A 20957-nucleotide genomic window follows, 5' to 3' on the forward strand; every position below is an offset into this window, starting at 1 on the left:
AACAATCAATCTGAATGAAGTACTGATCATGCTTCTAATCTTTGCTAACAAGGACTCAGATAATGCTCCATTCTGTTCTCCATTTTAAAGATCCATCAGGAACCTCTGGTGTTGATAGATTAAAACACACACCCTGAAAAATTTGAAGGCTGTAATTTCATTGGTTGATGTAATAATTACCTGAACAGAAAGTAAAACCGAGAGTTGTCAGAACCTTGAAAAACAAAGCTTGAGTACAGGGTATTTATTTTAATCAGATTGACTGACTTAAAAATTTTGAGTTATAATGTGTATTCAAGACCATTAAGTCTACACAATCAACTGAGACAACAAAATTACATCATGTTTGGGGCTAAGAAGGGAATCCAAATATTCCACTGTCAGCAGTGACAAAATAAAAAGATAGCTTTAAACATGGATATCATCTGAGACTGCTATGACACAGGTCTCAGATATCATTAATAAAAATTAACACATTACAAATGTTGCCTCTGATATGTCTGATATTAAATGTCATGCTAATAAAGCAGAACCTGGCTCACACTTCACTCTTATAAATCATGACAACATTTTGTTCAAAACAATTTACCATACTTGGAAAAATAAACAAGCAATATCAATAGTTTGCAGTCTGCACCGTTAGCTAATAGTTAGATTCCCCAGACTAGTAAATATTGATTCGGACTAGTGAAAATTTTCAAAATTTTATATAGTCCTATAGGGACAAGTTTTGATATTTAGATTCAGGATTAGTAGATGAAAAGGTTTTTGGCGCAGACTGTAGTTTGGTATAATAACCATAACCAAAATTCAGGAGTGATTGTATGTCCTTGTCGGTGTGTGAGCCAAATAAATCGACTATCACATACATACTTGCAAGGAACTTATATATTAAAGAGAACAGTTGACGAACTTCTTTGTTTTCATATGATTTCCTTTTGTTGTGCCTCATATTCAGATAATTTAAAAAATACTAATATATTCAGGAGCTCGTGAATAACCTTAACAAGGCTCATTCAACTTGGGTTTTGCATTTTTGTGCCCCACCTACGATGGTAGAGGGGCATTATGTTTTCTGGTCTGTGGCTCCGTTCATTCGTCCGTTTGTTAGTTCGTTCGTCCCGCTTCAGGTTTAAGATTTTAGCCAAGGTAGTTTTTGATGAAGCTGAAGTCCAATCAACTTGAAACTTAGGACATTTGTTGCTTATGATATGATCTTTCTAATTTTAAAGCCATATTAGACTTTTGACCCCAATTTCACGGTCCATTGAACATAGAAAATGAAAGTGAGAGTTTTTAGGTTAAAGTTTTTGGTCAAGGTAGTTTTTGATGAAATTGAAGTCCAATCAACATGAAACTTAGTACACTTGTTGCTTATGATATGATCTTTTTAATTTTGAAGCCAAATTAGAATTTTGACCCCAATTTCACGGTTGGTCAAGGTAGTTTTTGATGAAGCTGAAGTCCAATCAACTTGAAACTTAGTACAGACCCCAATTTCATGGGCCATTGAACATAGAAAATGAAAGTGGGAGTTTCAGGTTAAAGTTTTTGGTCAAGGTAGTTTTTGAAAAGCTGATGTCCAATCAACTTTAAACTTAGTACACTTGTTGCTTGTGATAAGTTCTTTCTAATTTTAAAGCCAAATTAGACTTTTGACCCCAATTTCACAGTCCATTGAACATAGAAAATGAAAAGAAGAGTTTCAGGTTAAAGTTTTTGGTCAAGGTAGTTTTTGATGAAGCTGAAGTCAAATCAACTTGAAACTTAGTACACTTGTTGCTTATGATATGATCTTTCTAATTTTAAAGCCAAATTAGACTTGACCCCAATTTCACGGTCCATTGAACATAGAAAATGAAAGTGGGAGTTTCAGTTTAAAGTTTTTGGTCAAGGTAGTTTTTGATGAAATTGAAGTCAAATCAACTTGAAACTTAGTACACATGTTCCCTATAGTATAATCTTTCTAATTTTAATGCCAAATTAGATTTTTACCCTATTTCATGGAACATGGAAAATGATTGAGTGGGGCATCTGTGTACTTTGGACACATTCTTGTACGTTAATGAGTTTTCTGCAAGGTGGGGATATATGTGATCACATCATCGCTAAGTTATTGTTGTTACAATTTACAACTGAAAATGATCAAAAATTAATTGGTGTTCACATGGCCAATGAAAATTGGTACCGAAATTCACAGTACATGGCAACCATTTTATGGAAGAAAATTAATAATCATTGACATTGCAAGGAAAACTAGCTATTCTCTTAGATTAGAGCCAAACAAACCTTGTTACAAGCAGGGTTGGAACCCACAATATCAGAGTTGACTGTAGATTTACTTCTTAAACCAACACGTAAGAAAGGAGACAACTGTCAACCTGAAGCTAATAGACTCAAATGTAAGTAACTATAGGTCAGTCTACTTCTCTCAATATAACCAATACCATGTTTTATGTTAAAGAGAAAAAAAAACATTGAAAGGAAATTGGCAGTCAACCACAGGCACCAAGAATTAGAAAGGGTTGTATTTCTTAAATACTGTAAATTTAGATATTATTGTGATGTTTGCATTGATGCTAAAAATGTGACAGCACCAGGTTTGAAACAATAAAATCTCATAATTATGATATCAGAAGTGATTTATCTTAACAAAATTTTGGAATCGCATTAATTTACTCTCATATTTTTATGCCCCATTTATGGGCATTATGTTTTCTGGTCTGTGCGTCCGTTCGTTCGTTCGTCCGTCTGTCCCGCTTCAGGTTAAAGTTTTTGGTCGAGGTAGTTTTTGATGAAGTTGAAGTCTAATCAACTTGAAACTTAGTACATATGTTCTGTATGATATGATCTTTCTAATTTTAATTCCAAATTAGAGATTTAACCCCATTTTCACGGTCCACTGAACATAGAAAATGATAGTGCGGATGGGCATCCGTGTACTGGGGACACATTCTTGTTACCAATAAAATGTGAAAATGCAATAATAAATGCACACATGGATATCTGAATCTACAGAAGGTCAAATTGTAAAACATTAAAACACTGGTCTGTTAAAATTACTCAATACAGAGGAGAAACATTAGATCAAGAAGATTTTTATTTACCCCTCTGTCATGCTTTCAAAACTGTTTTAGCTGGCTTATATTTATGTAGACAAATCAGTGTAATTGAAGTCTGGAGCTGGCATGTCAGTTAACTGCAAGTAGTCTGTTGTTATTTATGTATTATTGTCATTTTGTTTATTTTCTTTGGTTACATCTTCTGTTATCAGACTCAGACTTCTCTTGAACTTAATTTTAATGTGCGTAATGTTATGCATTTACTTTTCTACATTGGCTAGAGGTATAGGGGGAGGGTTGAGATCTCCTAAATATGTTTAACCCGCCGCATTTTTACGCCTGTCCCAAGTCAGGAGCCTCTGACCTTTGTTAGTCTTGTATTATTTTCAATTTTAGTTTCTTGTGTACAATTTGGAGTTTAGTATGGCGTTCATTAACACTAGACTAGTTTATGTATTTGTTTGGGGGCCAGCTGAAGGACGCCTCTGAGTGTGTGTGAATTTTTCGCTTCATTGAAGACCTGTTGGTGACCTTCTGCTGTTGTCTGCTCTTCTATGGTCGGGTTGTTGTCTCTTGACCCATTCCCCATTTCCATTCTCAATTTTAAAGTCAATGTGTGAGCCTTGTGGAAACAAATAACATGTCTCCTAGAAAAACATGCTTCTGAATACTTTAATTTTTTTTTATTAATCTTGAAATTGAACATTGTGATACATATATCTTAGCAGACAAAGTCTCTTTAAAGGAAGTCTCCAAATATTTATTATATATTAAAATGGTCAAAGATTGAAATTGTTTTAAAATATGCATAGTACATGTACATGGTTTGTTTGGTTTATTTCTAAATAATCATGGTTGAATACGACAGCATGCAAAACTATAGTTTATTGTGGAATGAGTTGGTCGTTTTAGTTGAAAACTGCTGATGAAATATCTCTTTTTACATTCCACGTTTTGTCTGTCTAGAAATAGAAAATTCCCATTGCCATCTGAGTCTCCTCTTGTACTAGAATGATAGCATGACATCCTAGTCTGGTAAGATGAATAAGTCTGACAGCATGTATATGTATATCTGTAAGCTCCTCCTCCTCCGACTCGATTTAGGTGAAAGTGACTAAGAAACCCATTTTTAGGACAAATTACATTCTGTCGGTCTAGATAATGCACATGTCCTCTACCTTCATCTGTGTATCCATTATGATGGGTTTGAGTAGTGCAGACTTTTTGCAACATTTTACAACATGTAATTTGGTAGCTAATACGGGTGTTGCTTGTTTCATAGCATACCCTGAAGAACCACAGCTGACACTTTGCCTATCAAGAAATAATGTGTTACCATGTCCACCATCCAAAGTTGACCCTGTAGTTTTGCTGAAGCAGTGTTCTGAGCAGCTGTTTTCATCTTGGTTGTCACCACAATTATTTATATAGTTACATTTCTGAGAGCTTGGAATGCATTTCTTGTTATTAGAACAGTGAAACTGACTACTGCAACATCCCTTGAAACATGGACGTTTTTCTTTTTCTGACCCTTGGCATTTTTTTCCACCTCCAAGAGGATGAATAGCAAAGGTTCGTGTTCTTGTCTGCGAGCCTCCATAGTTACACGATTTGTCGCAGGATGACCATCCCGTCCAGCTTCCCCAAACACAATCACCGCTTTTACATTTGGTACTGTAATATGTTTGTTTACAATTACATATTCCAGTGGAATCTTTACAGTTTGATGAAAGGGTTCTCTCCTTGTAACAGTTACAAGGTGTACATATTGGCAGTGATTGCAAGCACTGAACCTCAGACTTTCCAACTCGATAATAACCAGGCTTACAATCAGTTGTAAGCTTAACCTTTGGCGTCACATAATATCCCCCGCTGCAGTGTATATTTTGGGAGTACTTAACCTCGGGAGAGCATGTTAGTTTGTTCATTGTGGTAAGTTGTGATTGAACTCGATCAGGGTATAGCATTAAGACATGATCTGTTGATGTTGATAGTAAGTTAGATGCTTGCAACCACATTAAGTATCCTCTAAGTTGTAAAAGTTGAACCCTCTGCCAGAAAGAATCAATTAACTGTTTGTATTTATTACTGCATCCTTCAACACTGTTGAAATTTCGATCAATGAATTTTACCAAGATTGGTTCTTCTTTGAATAGGGAATAATCTGCGTTGCCTGTTATGAATTTATGTATGTTATACAGTACCTCTGGTAATCTCCTTGTATACATTCTGATTTGAGTAATAGCAGTATTGTTTAAGGATCTTGAATTCTTGCAGTTGACGTAGCTTTTCATTTTGTAAGTCAAATATTGTAATCGGAGAAATGTTGAATAATAAATACCAAGCTCTTCTTGATGTATAGCAGATTTTGGTTCTTGTTGTATCATCCTGAGAATAACATTATTGACATTTTCAAAAGTTTTATGGATGCAATGGGTTGGTGTTAAAGCAAAATGTTTTATTTGATTTGCAGTATTTTGGAGTTGCAGGATCTTTGAAGAAAAAGATACAATTTCTTGTATTTCTTGAATTAAATGTATTTGATTACTAATCTGACATTCCCGTCCTTCTTTGTATGGTGGACATATACATGTGGGTCTTTCTAAATCCTGCCATTTCACACATTGACCCTGACCACATTGGCGTTGACATTTGTCTACTGTGTAACATTGACCAATAATGTCATATGCCTTACCTCGTAGGCCATACATGAGTTTATTCCATTGATTTATTTCTTGAATGAAATCAAAATTTTCAACAGTGATTTTCTTGTAAAACATGATAATTTGTTCAGCTTTAAATGCAGTAACTAAGGCTTTCCTCATTGTTTTCATTATTTCATTGATTTTGCAGGCAGATTCATCCTTTCTTATTGCAGATTTAGAATAGAATTTCTTTGCAAGTAATATATCCATCAGTGAATTTAAATGTTCTTTGATATCAAAATCATACTCAAAAAGTTCCATGGTTTCTTGTAATTTAGTGTAGCAGTCTGTCTTATTTTTGCAAGAGAGCCGTTCTATCTTGTCCAAAAAATTGTTCAATAGCTTAAAACTGAACTCTGTGCTACGAATTTCATAGAAGACAGGTCTAAGAAATGGTTCTACTTTCCTTGATCTTGTAATTTGTTCTAGTTTTTCACTTGCATTTACAAAGACATTTTTCATTCTAGTTAAATCATCCTTGTCGGTTTTCGGATCATAATTTTTCAGGAAGGACACAAATCCATTAACATGTCCCAAGAAGTTTGACATCTTATGAATGGTATTGAAAACTTGGTCATCACGGTATTTGGTAAGGTCATTGACAATATCTGATCCCTTGGCAAGGCCATCCACTATTTGCTTCTTTAGTTCCTTAGTTAATTCTGTGTTAACTACACAAATTATGCAGGATAACATGCATATGAGCTTGACATCCATGATGAAGTAATCTTTTCACAGATGCTGGAATGAATAAGTTTAAATAGGTTTAATGCCAGGAAATAGTAAATGTACATGAAGCATCATATATTTAAGTCAAGTTTCACTGACAAAAAAGGCAAAACAAAATGAAACAATCAATTTCTTCATCACTTTGTTCTATGCTACTTTTTCACTGGAAATTGAAGTTAAAATGATTTTTCACATGTTCCTTCTGTCTAGGGCACTGACTTTACAGTTTTTGTTATTTTGTTATCAGTAAATTTTAAAAAAAAGTTTTGTTTTGAATCCAAATCTTTTGAGCCACCAATCTCATCTTTTCTTTTTCTTGCTGGGTACGTAGTTCACTGGTGAAAAAGTTGTTTTTTGATTTAGGTTAAAGAAGGTTTTCCAAAAGTGTGACTTTGGTGTGTTGTTTCCAACGGCAATATCAACAATGTATGTACGAGTTTGTAATTAGGTCAGTTTATTGGGAACCACTATGTAGTATGTCAATGGTATTTGGCAGGCAGTGTATTAGCATTGACACATTTTATTTTAATGGAGATTATAAGCCTTCCCCCTCAGTCATGGTCTATTGATTTTGAAATTTTGCCTAGTTTACATGTGATAAGGTCAGTCTAAGAGGAACCATTAGTGACATAATAGGTCAATGACATTTGTTATGCAGATGTATTAACATTGGTATATATCATTTCCATGTTAAGATTGCTCCCCCTCTTTCCAAAGTCATGGTCTATTTCCTTGAATATTTTGCCTAGTTTGCATATTCAAGTTTGTGATTAGATTCCATACTAGGATAAGCCATCAATATTGAATCAATTATGTGCTGTTGTATAAGCATTGGTATTTCTCATAATGGATGCTATAGGACCCTGCACCTTCAGTCATGGTTCATTGACTATGAATGTTTTGCATAGTTTATTTATTGTCATTTTTATTTCAGCATTTTCATCTAACTATTAAGATTACAAAATTTGAGATGTAACTCTGACGTGTCTGTTTGAGGTTGTGCTTTGTTAATACAGCTGTTTTAAAAACCGTTCCTCTTTTGGGGAGATATATAATATTCATAGATATTTTGGTGGTTTTTTTTACCTCCTATTTTCCAGATATGATCTCAAAGTTTCATCTCATAGAGATACAACTTGTGTGTTTTCCAGTACAAATACACATGGTTAACCAAATTTAATTCTGAGAAAGACCCAAAATTAAGGCAGGTTTTGAACACATGATTTTAGTTTATCCAATGTTTTGATGGCCATCTTGAAATAAACCACAGGAGTTGGTATAAAGAAAAAATACTATACTATGATTTTGCCTTTTCTGATAATTTTATTGTTGATTTTTGAATATAAGGTACTGTGGATTCATTTATTTTTATGGGTTCCAATTTTCATTATTTGAGGAAAACTTGCATATTTGTGAATAATTAATTTCGTGGTTTTGGCAAAGTCTACATACATTCCTTTAAAAAATTTGTTATTTGTTGAATATTAAAATTTGTGGTTCCCTATACCCACGAAGAGCCACAAAAATTGTTATGCCATGAATATTAATGAATACACAGTTTAATATATTCGTTCACCATAATTTTATTGTTCTTTAAAAACTAAAAATATTAAATGATATTTTTTAAATAATTAAGAATATTTACCTTATTATCTCTTTCACATCAGCAGTACTGTCAGCTGTTACTGTTATTTCTTGGAAGTTACATGTCAGATTTTGTCATAGTTTTACCATTAAAATGTAATAAGAACTACCAGTACATGTATCTCTATAGGGAATCAATAGCATTTAACAAATATTCAGGTGTAATTTATTTTTTTGTTATTGTTTTTAGAGAAAATTTTAGAAGGGCATTGTTCCAGAACAATTTTTCCTGTCATATATATATGTACTAAATTAAATTAAGTACTTCATATGATAGTTAAACCAATTTTTAATTGTTTAAAATTTTGAATTTTTTTTAAGCTAAAAATCTTAAAAATTCTGTTTCCATTATAACAATTACTACAAGATTATTTGTCTAGATGAATAACATAAAAGATCAAGTTTTTGCAGTATGAAAAATTGTACGTGTATAAATAATCCCAAATGCAAAAAAAATGGCCTTTAATGTGGTTAAAAATGAATCATTAATAGTCTAAACTGAAGATGATCATAGCTTTTATAAAAGGGTTGATATGATAGTATTTTGGTTTAAGAATTATCTTGGATTTCATCAATTATTAAGCACCATAATGGCTGCTTGAAACACTTGTTCTGATGTAGTCAAGTTGTATGCATAAAAGCTAGAAGAGCAGTATATATGCATTGAAGCCTCTAGTTGGCTAACTAGTTGGCTCATTTACTGATGTTCCTCCCATGATTCAAAGGATTACTATATATACATGATATATGAGAGTATTAATGTCGTAGGTGTACCAATGTTTGCTGATTTGTAACCAAATTATTAATAACTAAGTAATTTAATATTTCAAATTGAGTATTTATATGGTCAACACATTTGAAACTTCTGAAACATAGATATGTCCAGTGAAATAAGTACTTCCCCATTATCTTATGATATTGTGTATTTTCAGATCTGGTTTTAAGATTGTTATCTTAGATGAAGCAGATGCTATGACCAGAGATGCACAGAATGCCTTGAGAAGAGGTAATTATCTGTCTCTAGATGATGCACAAAGAACATTCAATCATGTACTGAATATATTATGGGCCTGTAAAAGTATTTATTCATGACGAAAATAAGTTGAAAATGGTGATTCTGAAAATGTCGACCTCCTCTCCAAAATTTTGTATTCCCAGATATCCAGATCTTTTTTGGGATACGATTGCTTTTAAGCAATCTGTAGACTTATACCATTGACTCAGGGGCATGCCCTCACGTCAACCGTTTTATTCTAAACATCAAGGAAAATCCCAGATTCTTGAGATTTTCTTGCTTTAAATGGTATAAAAAAACAAAAGGATTGAATTTAAACAACTGTCCTATAAGGTTCATCTCATAATATTCATGTTTCGATATTTCACTTGACTTATATGCATGTTTTTAATAACACGGAAAATCAGAATTAAGCAGTACAAAAAAAATGTATTTATATTTAGTGTTTTTATAAATTTAGAAACAGTCAGAGGGAATTCCCCAGTTTTGATAACATGTGAGAGTTCTCTTAATTTCGATCGATAAATCTATTTCTGTCATATAAGAACTAAAGTGGAGTTTTCTTATAAATATGTCACCGTTATGAAACTGATATTTGATATTGTTTTTCCATAAAGAAATTGAGGTCGTTTAATTAACATTTAATGTATGTCCTTGCTACAAATCACAAGTCTAGGGTTTGTTTACGTAAGTATGCGCATGCATATAGTTTTCTTGACTTGAAGGGGTATCAGATTGAATGGTTGCTCTGGATTCCCCACTCCATTGATTAATTTGAAACTCACGAGATCCTTTCTATGTCTGTCTGCTATTGAGGGTTATTGTTGTTACATAATTTTAAATCTTAAGCATCATTTGAATTAAATTGAATGTAGTCCACAACGTAAAGGTGTAACTAGAACACCTTCTTCTTCTTCTGAAGTCCACCCTATTTGCAGGGTCACCGCATTAAAAATATCCTAGTTTTAGATAATTTTTTTAAAATGCATAGTTATTTTTAAAATATTTTAAAAAAAATTTAAAATTAAAATTTGCCCTTCAACCAAAATTGAGTCTTCCATATTATCGCATCGAGTTGTCTCCCTTCCGTAAGTAACTTTCGTCAAACGACAATATGTCAAGAAAAATTAACTCGTTCTGTCGATAGACGTCGTATTATTTTAAAACCGATTGCAATTTAAACAGAGGAATGTGTACGGAAAGGAGTCATGCCCACTGACCCAAAGGAAATTAAATATTTAAAGAGTTAGGAATGGGGTTCCACCTAGAATTTAGGAAAATAGGTGATAAGGTACGAAGTGAAATACCTTCTCTCACTCTCCGTGAATGCTGTGGAAAGCAAACTTTGAATTGATAGTACAAAAATAAAACCCAATAATTACATTGTTCATACACTTGTATCGAGGATTGACTTTTTTAAAGTTGAATAACTATTTAGACTACGTAAATTACATTTTACGAGCATTTTTAAATACAGGTGCAGTTGAATTATTTTTGAAAATAATTCTAATACATGTATTAATAAAAACAACGGCAATCGTATCCCTCAGAGCATTCTGCTCTTTGATTAATTATAAACTTCCCAATAGTGAGATAAACTGCCGATGATAACCATTTTGGTATTTGCTTATTTTATACATTTGTATTGGCTAACATCATGTTCTCATAATTATTGTTATCCTTCATACTATAAGAACAGATAATATCTGTAGAAATGATTAAAGGTTTTACAAGGGGTCTTATTTGAAACACATACAAATATAAAATGACATGCTTAAATAAATGATGTCATCATAAGGAACACATGCCATCTATTGAAAAACTTTCTTTAAACCTATGATATGATATAAAAAAGAAGATGTGGTATGATTGCCAATGAGACAACTGTCCACAAGAGACCAAAATGACACAGAAATTAACAACTATAGATCACTGTACAGCCTTCAACAATGAGTAAAGCTGCATAGTCAGCTTTAAAAGATTCCGAAATGACAATGTAAAACAATATAATCCTGCTTTCTGAGGTAGTGTGTCAGATACATTTTTTTTACTTGTATGAATGAATGGCAAAAAAGTGTTGTCAATGAAGACTAAAAAAACCATCAGGCATCTCAATCAAACCACAACCTAACAAAACAACACATGTGCTTGTTCTCATACAATCTATAACACTACACAAGTGTCTAGTTAAATTCAAAGTTTCTTTCATTTTGTATATTTATTTAGCATCCATGCACAGAACATAAACACTACTAGCTAAGGTTATAGACAAGAAATATGCAACAATTAAACTATTAAGGTGGTACCTAACACTACAGGGAGATAACTCTGTAAAATCAGCTAAAAATTTAAATTACATTGTAGTGTTAAGGAAATATTGAGCTTCTCAATGATCAAAATGAGTGTTTGTCAAACTGCTATATATCCAACCAATTTTTTCTGAGAAAGTGATTGGTTCAAGTTTTTTGAAATTTTTATATTTTTTTCAAAGGGTCAAAGTGAATATTTTGTCAAAATTATATGAAAATTGGACGGGCCAAATTAATTTAAGTCAAGGTGTTGGGTACCACCTTCAGCTATCTTTCTTGAATACCCAATTACAAGAAAATTATCCCCTTTATTGTAAAAATAAATGTGTTCCTTTGATTTCAGTGATAGAGAAGTTTACAGAGAATACAAGATTCTGTATAATATGTAATTATTTATCAAAGATCATACCAGCTTTACAGTCAAGATGTACTAGATTTAGATTTGGACCATTAGGGACAGATCAAATGGTCCCTAGGCTTCAACATGTTGTTACAGAGGAAGGGTAGGTTTATTAGATCATACCTGCTTTACAGTCAAGGTGTACTAGATTTAGATTTGGACCATTAGGGACAGATCAAATGGTCCCTAGACTTCAACATTTTGTTACAGAGGAAGGGTAGGTTTATTAGATAATACCAGCTTTACAGTCAAGATGTACCAGATTTAGATTTGGACCATTAGGGACAGATCAAATGGTCCCTAGGCTTCAACATGTTGTAACAGAGGAAGGGTAGGTTTATTAGATAATACCAGCTTTACAGTCGAGATGTACCAGATTTAGATTTGGACCATTAGGGACAGATCAAATGGTCCTAGACTTCAACATGTTGTAACAGAGGAAGGGTAGGTTTATTAGATAAAGCAGCTTTACAGTCCAGGTTTACCAGATTTAGATTTGGACCATTAGGGACAGATCAAATGGTCCCTAGGCTTCAACATGTTGTTACAGAGGAAGGGTAGGTTTATTAGATAATACCAGCTTTACAGTCAAGGTGTACCAGATTTAGATTTGGACCATTAGGGACAGATCAAATGGTCCCTAGGCTTCAACATGTGGTAACAGAGGAAGGGTAGGTTTATTAGATAATACCAGCTTTACAGTCCAGGTGTACTAGATTTAGATTTAGACCATTAGGGACAGATCAAATGGTCCTAGACTTCAACATGTTGTAACAGAGGAAGGGTAGGTTTATTAGATAAAGCAGCTTTACAGTCCAGGTTTACCAGATTTAGATTTGGACCATTAGGGACAGATCAAATGGTCCCTAGGCTTCAACATGTGGTAACAGAGGAAGGGTAGGTTTATTAGATAATACCAGCTTTACAGTCCAGGTGTACTAGATTTAGATTTGGACCAGTAGGGACAGATCAAATGGTCCCTAGGCTTCAACATGTGGTAACAGAGGAAGGGTAGGTTTATTAGATAATACCAGCTTTACAGTCCAGGTGTACTAGATTTAGATTTGGACCATTAGGGACAGATCAAATGGTCCTAGACTTCAACATGTTGTTACAGAGGAAGGGTAGGTTTATTAGATAATACCAGCTTTACAGTCCAGGTGTACTAGATTTAGATTTGGACCATTAGGGACAGATCAAATGGTCCCTAGGCTTCAACATGTGGTAACAGAGGAAGGGTAGGTTTATTAGATAATACCAGCTTTACAGTCCAGGTGTACTAGATTTAGATTTGGACCATTAGGGACAGATCAAATGGTCCTAGATTTCAACATGTTGTTACAGAGGAAGGGTAGGTTTATTAGATAATACCAGCTTTACAGTCCAGGTGTACTAGATTTAGATTTGGACCATTAGGAACAGATCAAATGGTCCTAGACTTCAACATGTTGTTACAGAGGAAGGGTAGGTTTATTAGATAAAGCAGCTTTACAGTCCAGGTGTACCAGATTTATATTTGGACCATTAGGGACAGATCAAATGGTCCCTAGACTTCAACATGTTGTTACAGAGGAAGGGTAGGTTTATTAGATATTACCAGCTTTACAGTCAAGGTGTACTAGATTTAGATTTGGACCATTAGGGACAGATCAAATGGTCCCTAGACTTCAACATGTTGTTACAGAGGAAGGGTAGGTTTATTAGATAATACCAGCTTTACAGTCCAGGTGTACCAGATTTAGATTTGGACCATTAGGGACAGATCAAATGGTCCCTAGACTTCAACATGTTGTTACAGAGGAAGGGTAGGTTTATTAGATAATACCAGCTTTACAGTCCAGGTGTACCAGATTTAGATTTGGACCATTAGGGACAGATCAAATGGTCCTAGACTTCAACATGATGTAACAGAGGAAGGGTAGGTTTATTAGATAAAGCAGCTTTACAGTCCAGGTTTACCAGAAATAGATTTGGACCATTAGGGACAGATCAAATGGTCCCTAGGCTTCAACATGTTGTTACAGAGGAAGGGTAGGTTTATTAGATAATACCAGCTTTACAGTCAAGGTGTACCAGATTTAGATTTGGACCATTAGGGACAGATCAAATGGTCCCTAGGCTTCAACATGTGGTAACAGAGGAAGGATAGGTTTATTAGATAATACCAGCTTTACAGTCCAGGTGTACTAGATTTAGATTTGGACCATTAGGGACAGATCAAATGGTCCCTAGGCTTCAACATGTTGTGACAGAGGAAGGGTAGGTTTATTAGATAAAGCAGCTTTACAGTCCAGGTTTACCAGATTTAGATTTGGACCATTAGGGACAGATCAAATGGTCCCTAGGCTTCAACATGTGGTAACAGAGAAGGGTAGGTTTATTAGATAATACCAGCTTTACAGTCAAGGTGTACCAGATTTAGATTTGGACCATTAGGGACAGATCAAATGGTCCCTAGGCTTCAACATGTGGTAACAGAGGAAGGGTAGGTTTATTAGATAATACCAGCTTTACAGTCCAGGTGTACTAGATTTAGATTTGGACCATTTGGGACAGATCAAATGGTCCTAGACTTCAACATGTTGTAACAGAGGAAGGGTAGGTTTATTAGATAAAGCAGCTTTACAGTCCAGGTTTACCAGATTTAGATTTGGACCATTAGGGACAAATCAAATGGTCCCTAGGCTTCAACATGTTGTTACAGAGGAAGGGTAGGTTTATTAGATAATACCAGCTTTACAGTCAAGGTGTACCAGATTTAGATTTGGACCATTAGGGACAGATCAAATGGTCCCTAGGCTTCAACATGTGGTAACAGAGGAAGGGTAGGTTTATTAGATAATACCAGCTTTACAGTCCAGGTGTACTAGATTTAGATTTGGACCATTTGGGACAGATCAAATGGTCCTAGACTTCAACATGTTGTGACAGAGGAAGGGTAGGTTTATTAGATAAAGCAGCTTTACAGTCCAGGTGTACCAGATTTAGATTTGGACCATTAGGGACAGATCAAATGGTCCCTAGACTTCAACATGTTGTTACAGAGGAAGGGTAGGTTTATTAGATAATACCAGCTTTACAGTCAAGGTGTACTAGATTTAGATTTGGACCATTAGGGACAGATCAAATGGTCCCTAGACTTCAACATGTTGTTACAGAGAAGGGTAGGTTTATTAGATAATACCAGCTTTACAGTCCAGGTGTACCAGATTTAGATTTGGACCATTAGGGACAGATCAAATGGTCCCTAGGCTTCAACATGTTGTTACAGAGGAAGGGTAGGTTTATTAGATAATACCAGCTTTACAGTCAAGGTGTACCAGATTTAGATTTGGACCATTAGGGACAGATCAAATGGTCCCTAGGCTTCAACATGTTGTTACAGAGGAAGGGTAGGTTTATAAGATAATACCAGCTTTACAGTCCAGGTGTACTAGATTTAGATTTGGACCATTAGGGACAGATCAAATGGTCCCTAGGCTTCAACATGTGGTAACAGAGGAAGGGTAGGTTTATTAGATAATACCAGCTTTACAGTCCAGGTGTACTAGATTTAGATTTGGACCATTTGGGACAGATCAAATGGTCCTAGACTTCAACATGTTGTAACAGAGGAAGGGTAGGTTTATTAGATAAAGCAGCTTTACAGTCCAGGTTTACCAGATTTAGATTTGGACCATTAGGGACAGATCAAATGGTCCCTAGGCTTCAACATGTTGTTACAGAGGAAGGGTAGGTTTATTAGATAATACCAGCTTTACAGTCAAGGTGTACCAGATTTAGATTTGGACCATTAGGGACAGATCAAATGGTCCCTAGGCTTCAACATGTGGTAACAGAGGAAGGGTAGGTTTATTAGATAATACCAGCTTTACAGTCCAGGTGTACTAGATTTAGATTTGGACCATTTGGGACAGATCAAATGGTCCTAGACTTCAACATGTTGTGACAGAGGAAGGGTAGGTTTATTAGATAAAGCAGCTTTACAGTCCAGGTGTACCAGATTTAGATTTGGACCATTAGGGACAGATCAAATGGTCCCTAGACTTCAACATGTTGTTACAGAGGAAGGGTAGGTTTATTAGATAATACCAGCTTTACAGTCAAGGTGTACTAGATTTAGATTTGGACCATTAGGGACAGATCAAATGGTCCCTAGACTTCAACATGTTGTTACAGAGGAAGGGTAGGTTTATTAGATAATACCAGCTTTACAGTCCAGGTGTACCAGATTTAGATTTGGACCATTAGGGACAGATCAAATGGTCCCTAGACTTCAACATGTTGTTACAGAGGAAGGGTAGGTTTATTAGATAATACCAGCTTTACAGTCAAGGTGTACCAGATTTAGATTTGGACCATTAGGGACAGATCTAATGGTCCCTAGACTTCAACATGTTGTTACAGAGGAAGGGTATATTTATTTTAACCATTTCAGGCCTATATGATGCTTAGCCCATGAATTTTAATAACTATAATCAACATTTTGCAGGAAAACATTGATGAAAATTAAATAACAATATGCTTTGAATTTAATTTACATAAATATAGAAAAAAAGATGTAGTATGATTGGAAATGAGACAACTCTCCACAAGAGACCAAATGACACAAAAATCAACAACTATAGGTCACCATACGGCCTTCAAGAATATACAAAGCCCATACCACAGTCAGTTTTAAAAGGCCTGAAATGACAAATGTAAAACAATTCAAACAAGAAAACTAATAGCCTAATTTATGTACAAAAAAATGAAGGATAACAAATTTGTAATAACAAATGACAACTACAGAATTACAGGCTCGTGAGTTAGGACAGGCACATACTTACAGAATTTGGTGGGGTTAAGCATGTTAGACTATACAAATGTTGGAATTAAAGTAATTGATAAAAAATTAGAATACATATTCCTTTCTACACAAGTACAGGGCAAGCAGACTAATGTTATTGTAGAGGGTTGATTGGTCAGTAAAATAATTCTTCTTAGAGTATGATTGACTACTTTGAACCAGTTCCTCACTAGCATATGACATTCTAAGTGTCATGGTGTCATAAAAAAATATTAGAACAATTTTAAATTTCGTTTCCAAAACTATAGATATAGCTGCCTTGATTGAAGTCCTTACTAAATTAATTGTGATTTATTTTTAGGGTAACAATAAGCGATGATGGTATGAAAGCACTAGTCACACTGGCAGAAGGGGATATGAGAAAAGCACTAAATATTATGCAGGTATCATATACTAAAAACATGTTGAAGTGATTAACATTTTTCATTGACAGGGGATGGAACTTTCATCAGTCAATAAATCAATGAATCCAGGATGAATTTACAAAATGATAGATTTACAACCATACCAAGAAAATAGCAACACATAATACATTTCATGGGTCTAAAGGGCTTTTCTGGGAATGCTCAAAGCCAAATATTTGAAAGCCCAGTAACAAAGACAAAGTTCATTTAATTAGTACAATTGAAGTTAAATTCAGTAAATGTTTTTTACATGTCATATTAAAGACCATGATTAGTACTTATTTTATTATTTTTTTTAAATTTTATTTGTATTTTCAGAGTACACATATGGCTTATGAGGAAGTGAATGAAAACAATGTATACACGTGTGTTGGACATCCTTTACGGAGAGATATAGAAAATATAGTCAACTGGGTTTTAAACGAAAACTTTACCACTGCTTATAGGAGTATCCTTTGTTAGATTCGTTAGATTTCTTTCTATGTCATTTTATTTTATATGTCAATAATAGAAAGATTTTGATGTTATGATATGCCTCACATGAAAATGCCCGATCTTGATTGGTTTATACAAGGGAGACATACTACTCTATCCCATGACTTTTATTCTATTACCCTTCACAAAGACTCTTGTCCATTTGTTGTCTTACTTAGTACAAATGGTGGTTAATAAATGACATCATAGTTAATTATTTTCCCTATAAAATTTAAAAGTCAATAATAACAGGACATTCAGTTTAATAAATCAAATAGTTGACAATGTTTTCTTGGGGATTAGAAAAATACCTTTAACAAAATACAAAGATTTTATCATAGAGCGTCTTGTATATCATAGATCCATGATGTAATTCAGTATTTGCAGAAAAAGTTTAAATTCGTTGTCTGTTTGAAATACTTGGCGTCTGTTAGCTCTTGTTAGCTCTTTTGCATGTACAATTATTGTCAGATTTTTATAAAACTCATCCATAGGTGTATTTCAGCAATTTCCCACTTGAATGGTTTTTCACTAGTAATTTTTGGGGCCCTATATAGCTTGCTGTTCAGTTAATCAAGGCTTAGTGTTGAATACTGAACTTTGACCTATTATGGTTTACTTTTACAAATATGACTTGGATGGCGAGTTATCTCATTGGCACTCATACCACATCTTATATCTAATGTCTCAGAAAATCAGTGCCAATCAATATTTTTAGACACCATCCCCCCCCACCCCCACCCTCACGCCGCAAGCAGTGTACTAGTTCAGTGAAAATGGAGGTCAGCTATTTTTTGGTGTTTGGTTACAACTTCAAAATAATACACCTCTCATTTCCTTGATACTTAAATAAAGGCATTAAATGATTAAAGGCTTTTCATGCATCACTGCTTGGTAGCAGAGTTGATATTGAAATATTTTTTACCTTAACCTAACAAAAGATATATCAGAATTAAAGACTAAGAAAGGATTAGCATTACAAGACATTCTTACTGAAATACATAATTATGTTCATAGAAGTAAGTACTCTGAAAATGCATGTTTGTTGTTAATGAAATTACTAAAAATTGTAACAGATACCAGTATTAATATTGATTTGGTAACCACTTTCTGCTTCAAGTGCTCTGTCAGCTTCAATACAAACATTTCCTGAATTTCTATCTGTCACCTTAGAATCATATCTTTCACTTATATTACTTTTTCTCATCTGAAATGTTCCAAAAATTACTTAGTATATGATAAATGTATAAAACGTCCATACTCTACAGCAAAATTGAAAAAAATAAAATTAATAGTATTCATGTAAAACTACTATAAATAAATTTGAGTTTGTGTGTGCCTGCTTATGACAGTTATCAAAATACAAATATCTATGTACAAAAAAATGTATTCCCAAAATAGTGTTGAAAATAGATTATAGGTTTAACAGAATTATTTTAAATTCTACATTCACATATTTACAATATAAAGCTGAACCTGGTTGTTTTCCAGTTTAAATATATTTAATTAAATAAATATATGGGTGAAGTAAAAGTTAGTTATTAATACAAATAACAGAATGCTTGAATTCTTTTCCAAAAACCGTCTGAATGTTAAAATTCTTAGTCTGAAATATTAAAAACAAAAGTAGCCTTTGTACTATTTTAGGCCATTAAACAATTGTCTATATAAAAGAAGATGCGGTTTTATTGCCAATGAGACAAATCTCCACAAGAGACCAAAATAACAGCAATTAACAACTATCGGTCACTGAACAGGCTTCAACAAGGAGCAAAGCCCATACTGCATAGTCTATAAAAGGCCCTGAAATGACTGATGTTTTGTTATTATTATATTTATTATTTCAGTTGATCTACCCATCCATGTAAAGATTCATTTATTAGAGAAAATGGCAGATGTTGAGTAAGTAACCTCCATACATTTAATGGTATTATTTGATATTTTCATAATTTATGTAAAGTATCTGAATCCAAATATTTCTGCTTTCATGAATTTAGTATTTTAGAGTAACACTTGAAAAAGGGGTTATTTAGCAGTGGGATTACATCAAAGAAATACTCGTGTATATATGATACAGAGAAAATAAAAGTTATCTTTCTTTTTTACACTGTTGATGTAGTCATGCTTATGTTCTCAATCATTTCCATGCTGAAATGGATTTGTGTTTTTTAGCAATAAGACTGCAAATTTTCTATCAAATGATAACAATTGTATAAATTCAGAAATGTTTGTATGCATTTATTATTGGAATTGTTGATCAGAGACAGAAATACATGTGGGCGAAATGCTAAATGCTGCCTACTAAAAATGCTTTAAAATTTGATATGCAAGTTTAGTTTTTGTGAAACTTGTCCCACCTGAAGTTGTACACATTAAAAAAAATATCTGAATTTACCATATATAAAAAGGATAACAGAAATTCTCTGATCTCAGTGCATATACTTAACAGTTGATGCCATACCGCAACAGTTGATGCCATACAGCAATTTTATAAACTATAAAAATACGCTATTGTTTGCCAAGACTGCAAAAAAAAATATAAAGAAATACTTTAATTGATGTTCATGAAAAAACAAGATCAGACACCATGTTTAAACAAAAATGAATTATTTTAACCTCAATACTTTGAGATTTCAAATGACAAAACTATGAATAAACAATGCAGCATAAGAAACCAGTCATCTGTATGTATATACAAACAAACAAAAAAGAAAATAAGTGACTTTCACATCTAAATTCAGCAATAAGCAAAACCCATACCCCATCGCAAGTTATAAAGGCCATGAAAGGTAAAATATCAAAAATCATAAGATAAATAATTAACAGCCTGATTTATATACAGCAACAAGCTACTTCAAGTGAATTAAAGGCTCCTAACTTTGGACTGGCACATTTAAAATGTGGTGGTGTTAAACATGTTAGTGGGAGCCAAATCTGTATATAATGTTTATGGTATTTTTATTGTGTTATAGATACAGATTAGCATCCGGCACAAGTGAGAAGATGCAGCTTAGTTCATTGATAGCAGCATTCCAAGCTGCAAGAGACTTAATAGTGGCAGAAGCATAAACATTACTTAATAAAAGATATAATTTATTATAATGTGGTCGTTATAAATATGGATGAGAGGTTTATTTTATACATAGATTCAAATACCTTATAGTGGGGTTTTTTTTTCGCGGGTGTAAAATTTTGCAATTTTTCATTGAAAAAGGTATACGAACAATTTTGGCAGATTCAAAACTTTTATCAATACATTTGCATGCAAAATTTAAATTGTCAGAATTTATATTGTCAATTTTGTTCTTTCAGTGAAAATAAGCGAAAATTTACTACCCTGCAAAAAAAAACCTGCTATACAGTATG

The 20957-nt window shown here is 33.6% G+C and overlaps 1 protein-coding gene across 1 annotated transcript in view; it reads left to right on the forward strand.

Annotated features, from left to right (window-relative positions):
* The window catches only part of LOC143075149 (replication factor C subunit 5-like), a 32459-nt gene extending 11766 nt beyond the window's left edge, over positions 1 to 20693 (forward strand). The window contains exons 5-11 of the mRNA XM_076250473.1: positions 9073 to 9146; positions 11808 to 11967; positions 17015 to 17096; positions 17436 to 17565; positions 18533 to 18610; positions 19439 to 19493; positions 20564 to 20693. Of these exons, the coding sequence (XP_076106588.1) occupies positions 9073 to 9146; positions 11808 to 11967; positions 17015 to 17096; positions 17436 to 17565; positions 18533 to 18610; positions 19439 to 19493; positions 20564 to 20660 (676 nt within the window). The 3' untranslated portion in view covers positions 20661 to 20693. The remainder of the gene's footprint in view (positions 1 to 9072; positions 9147 to 11807; positions 11968 to 17014; positions 17097 to 17435; positions 17566 to 18532; positions 18611 to 19438; positions 19494 to 20563) is intronic.
* Positions 20694 to 20957: the final 264 nt, after the last annotated feature.

The sequence above is a fragment of the Mytilus galloprovincialis genome, chromosome 5 (genome assembly GCF_965363235.1).
Source record: "Mytilus galloprovincialis chromosome 5, xbMytGall1.hap1.1, whole genome shotgun sequence".
In the NCBI taxonomy this organism is placed as follows: domain Eukaryota; kingdom Metazoa; phylum Mollusca; class Bivalvia; order Mytilida; family Mytilidae; genus Mytilus; species Mytilus galloprovincialis.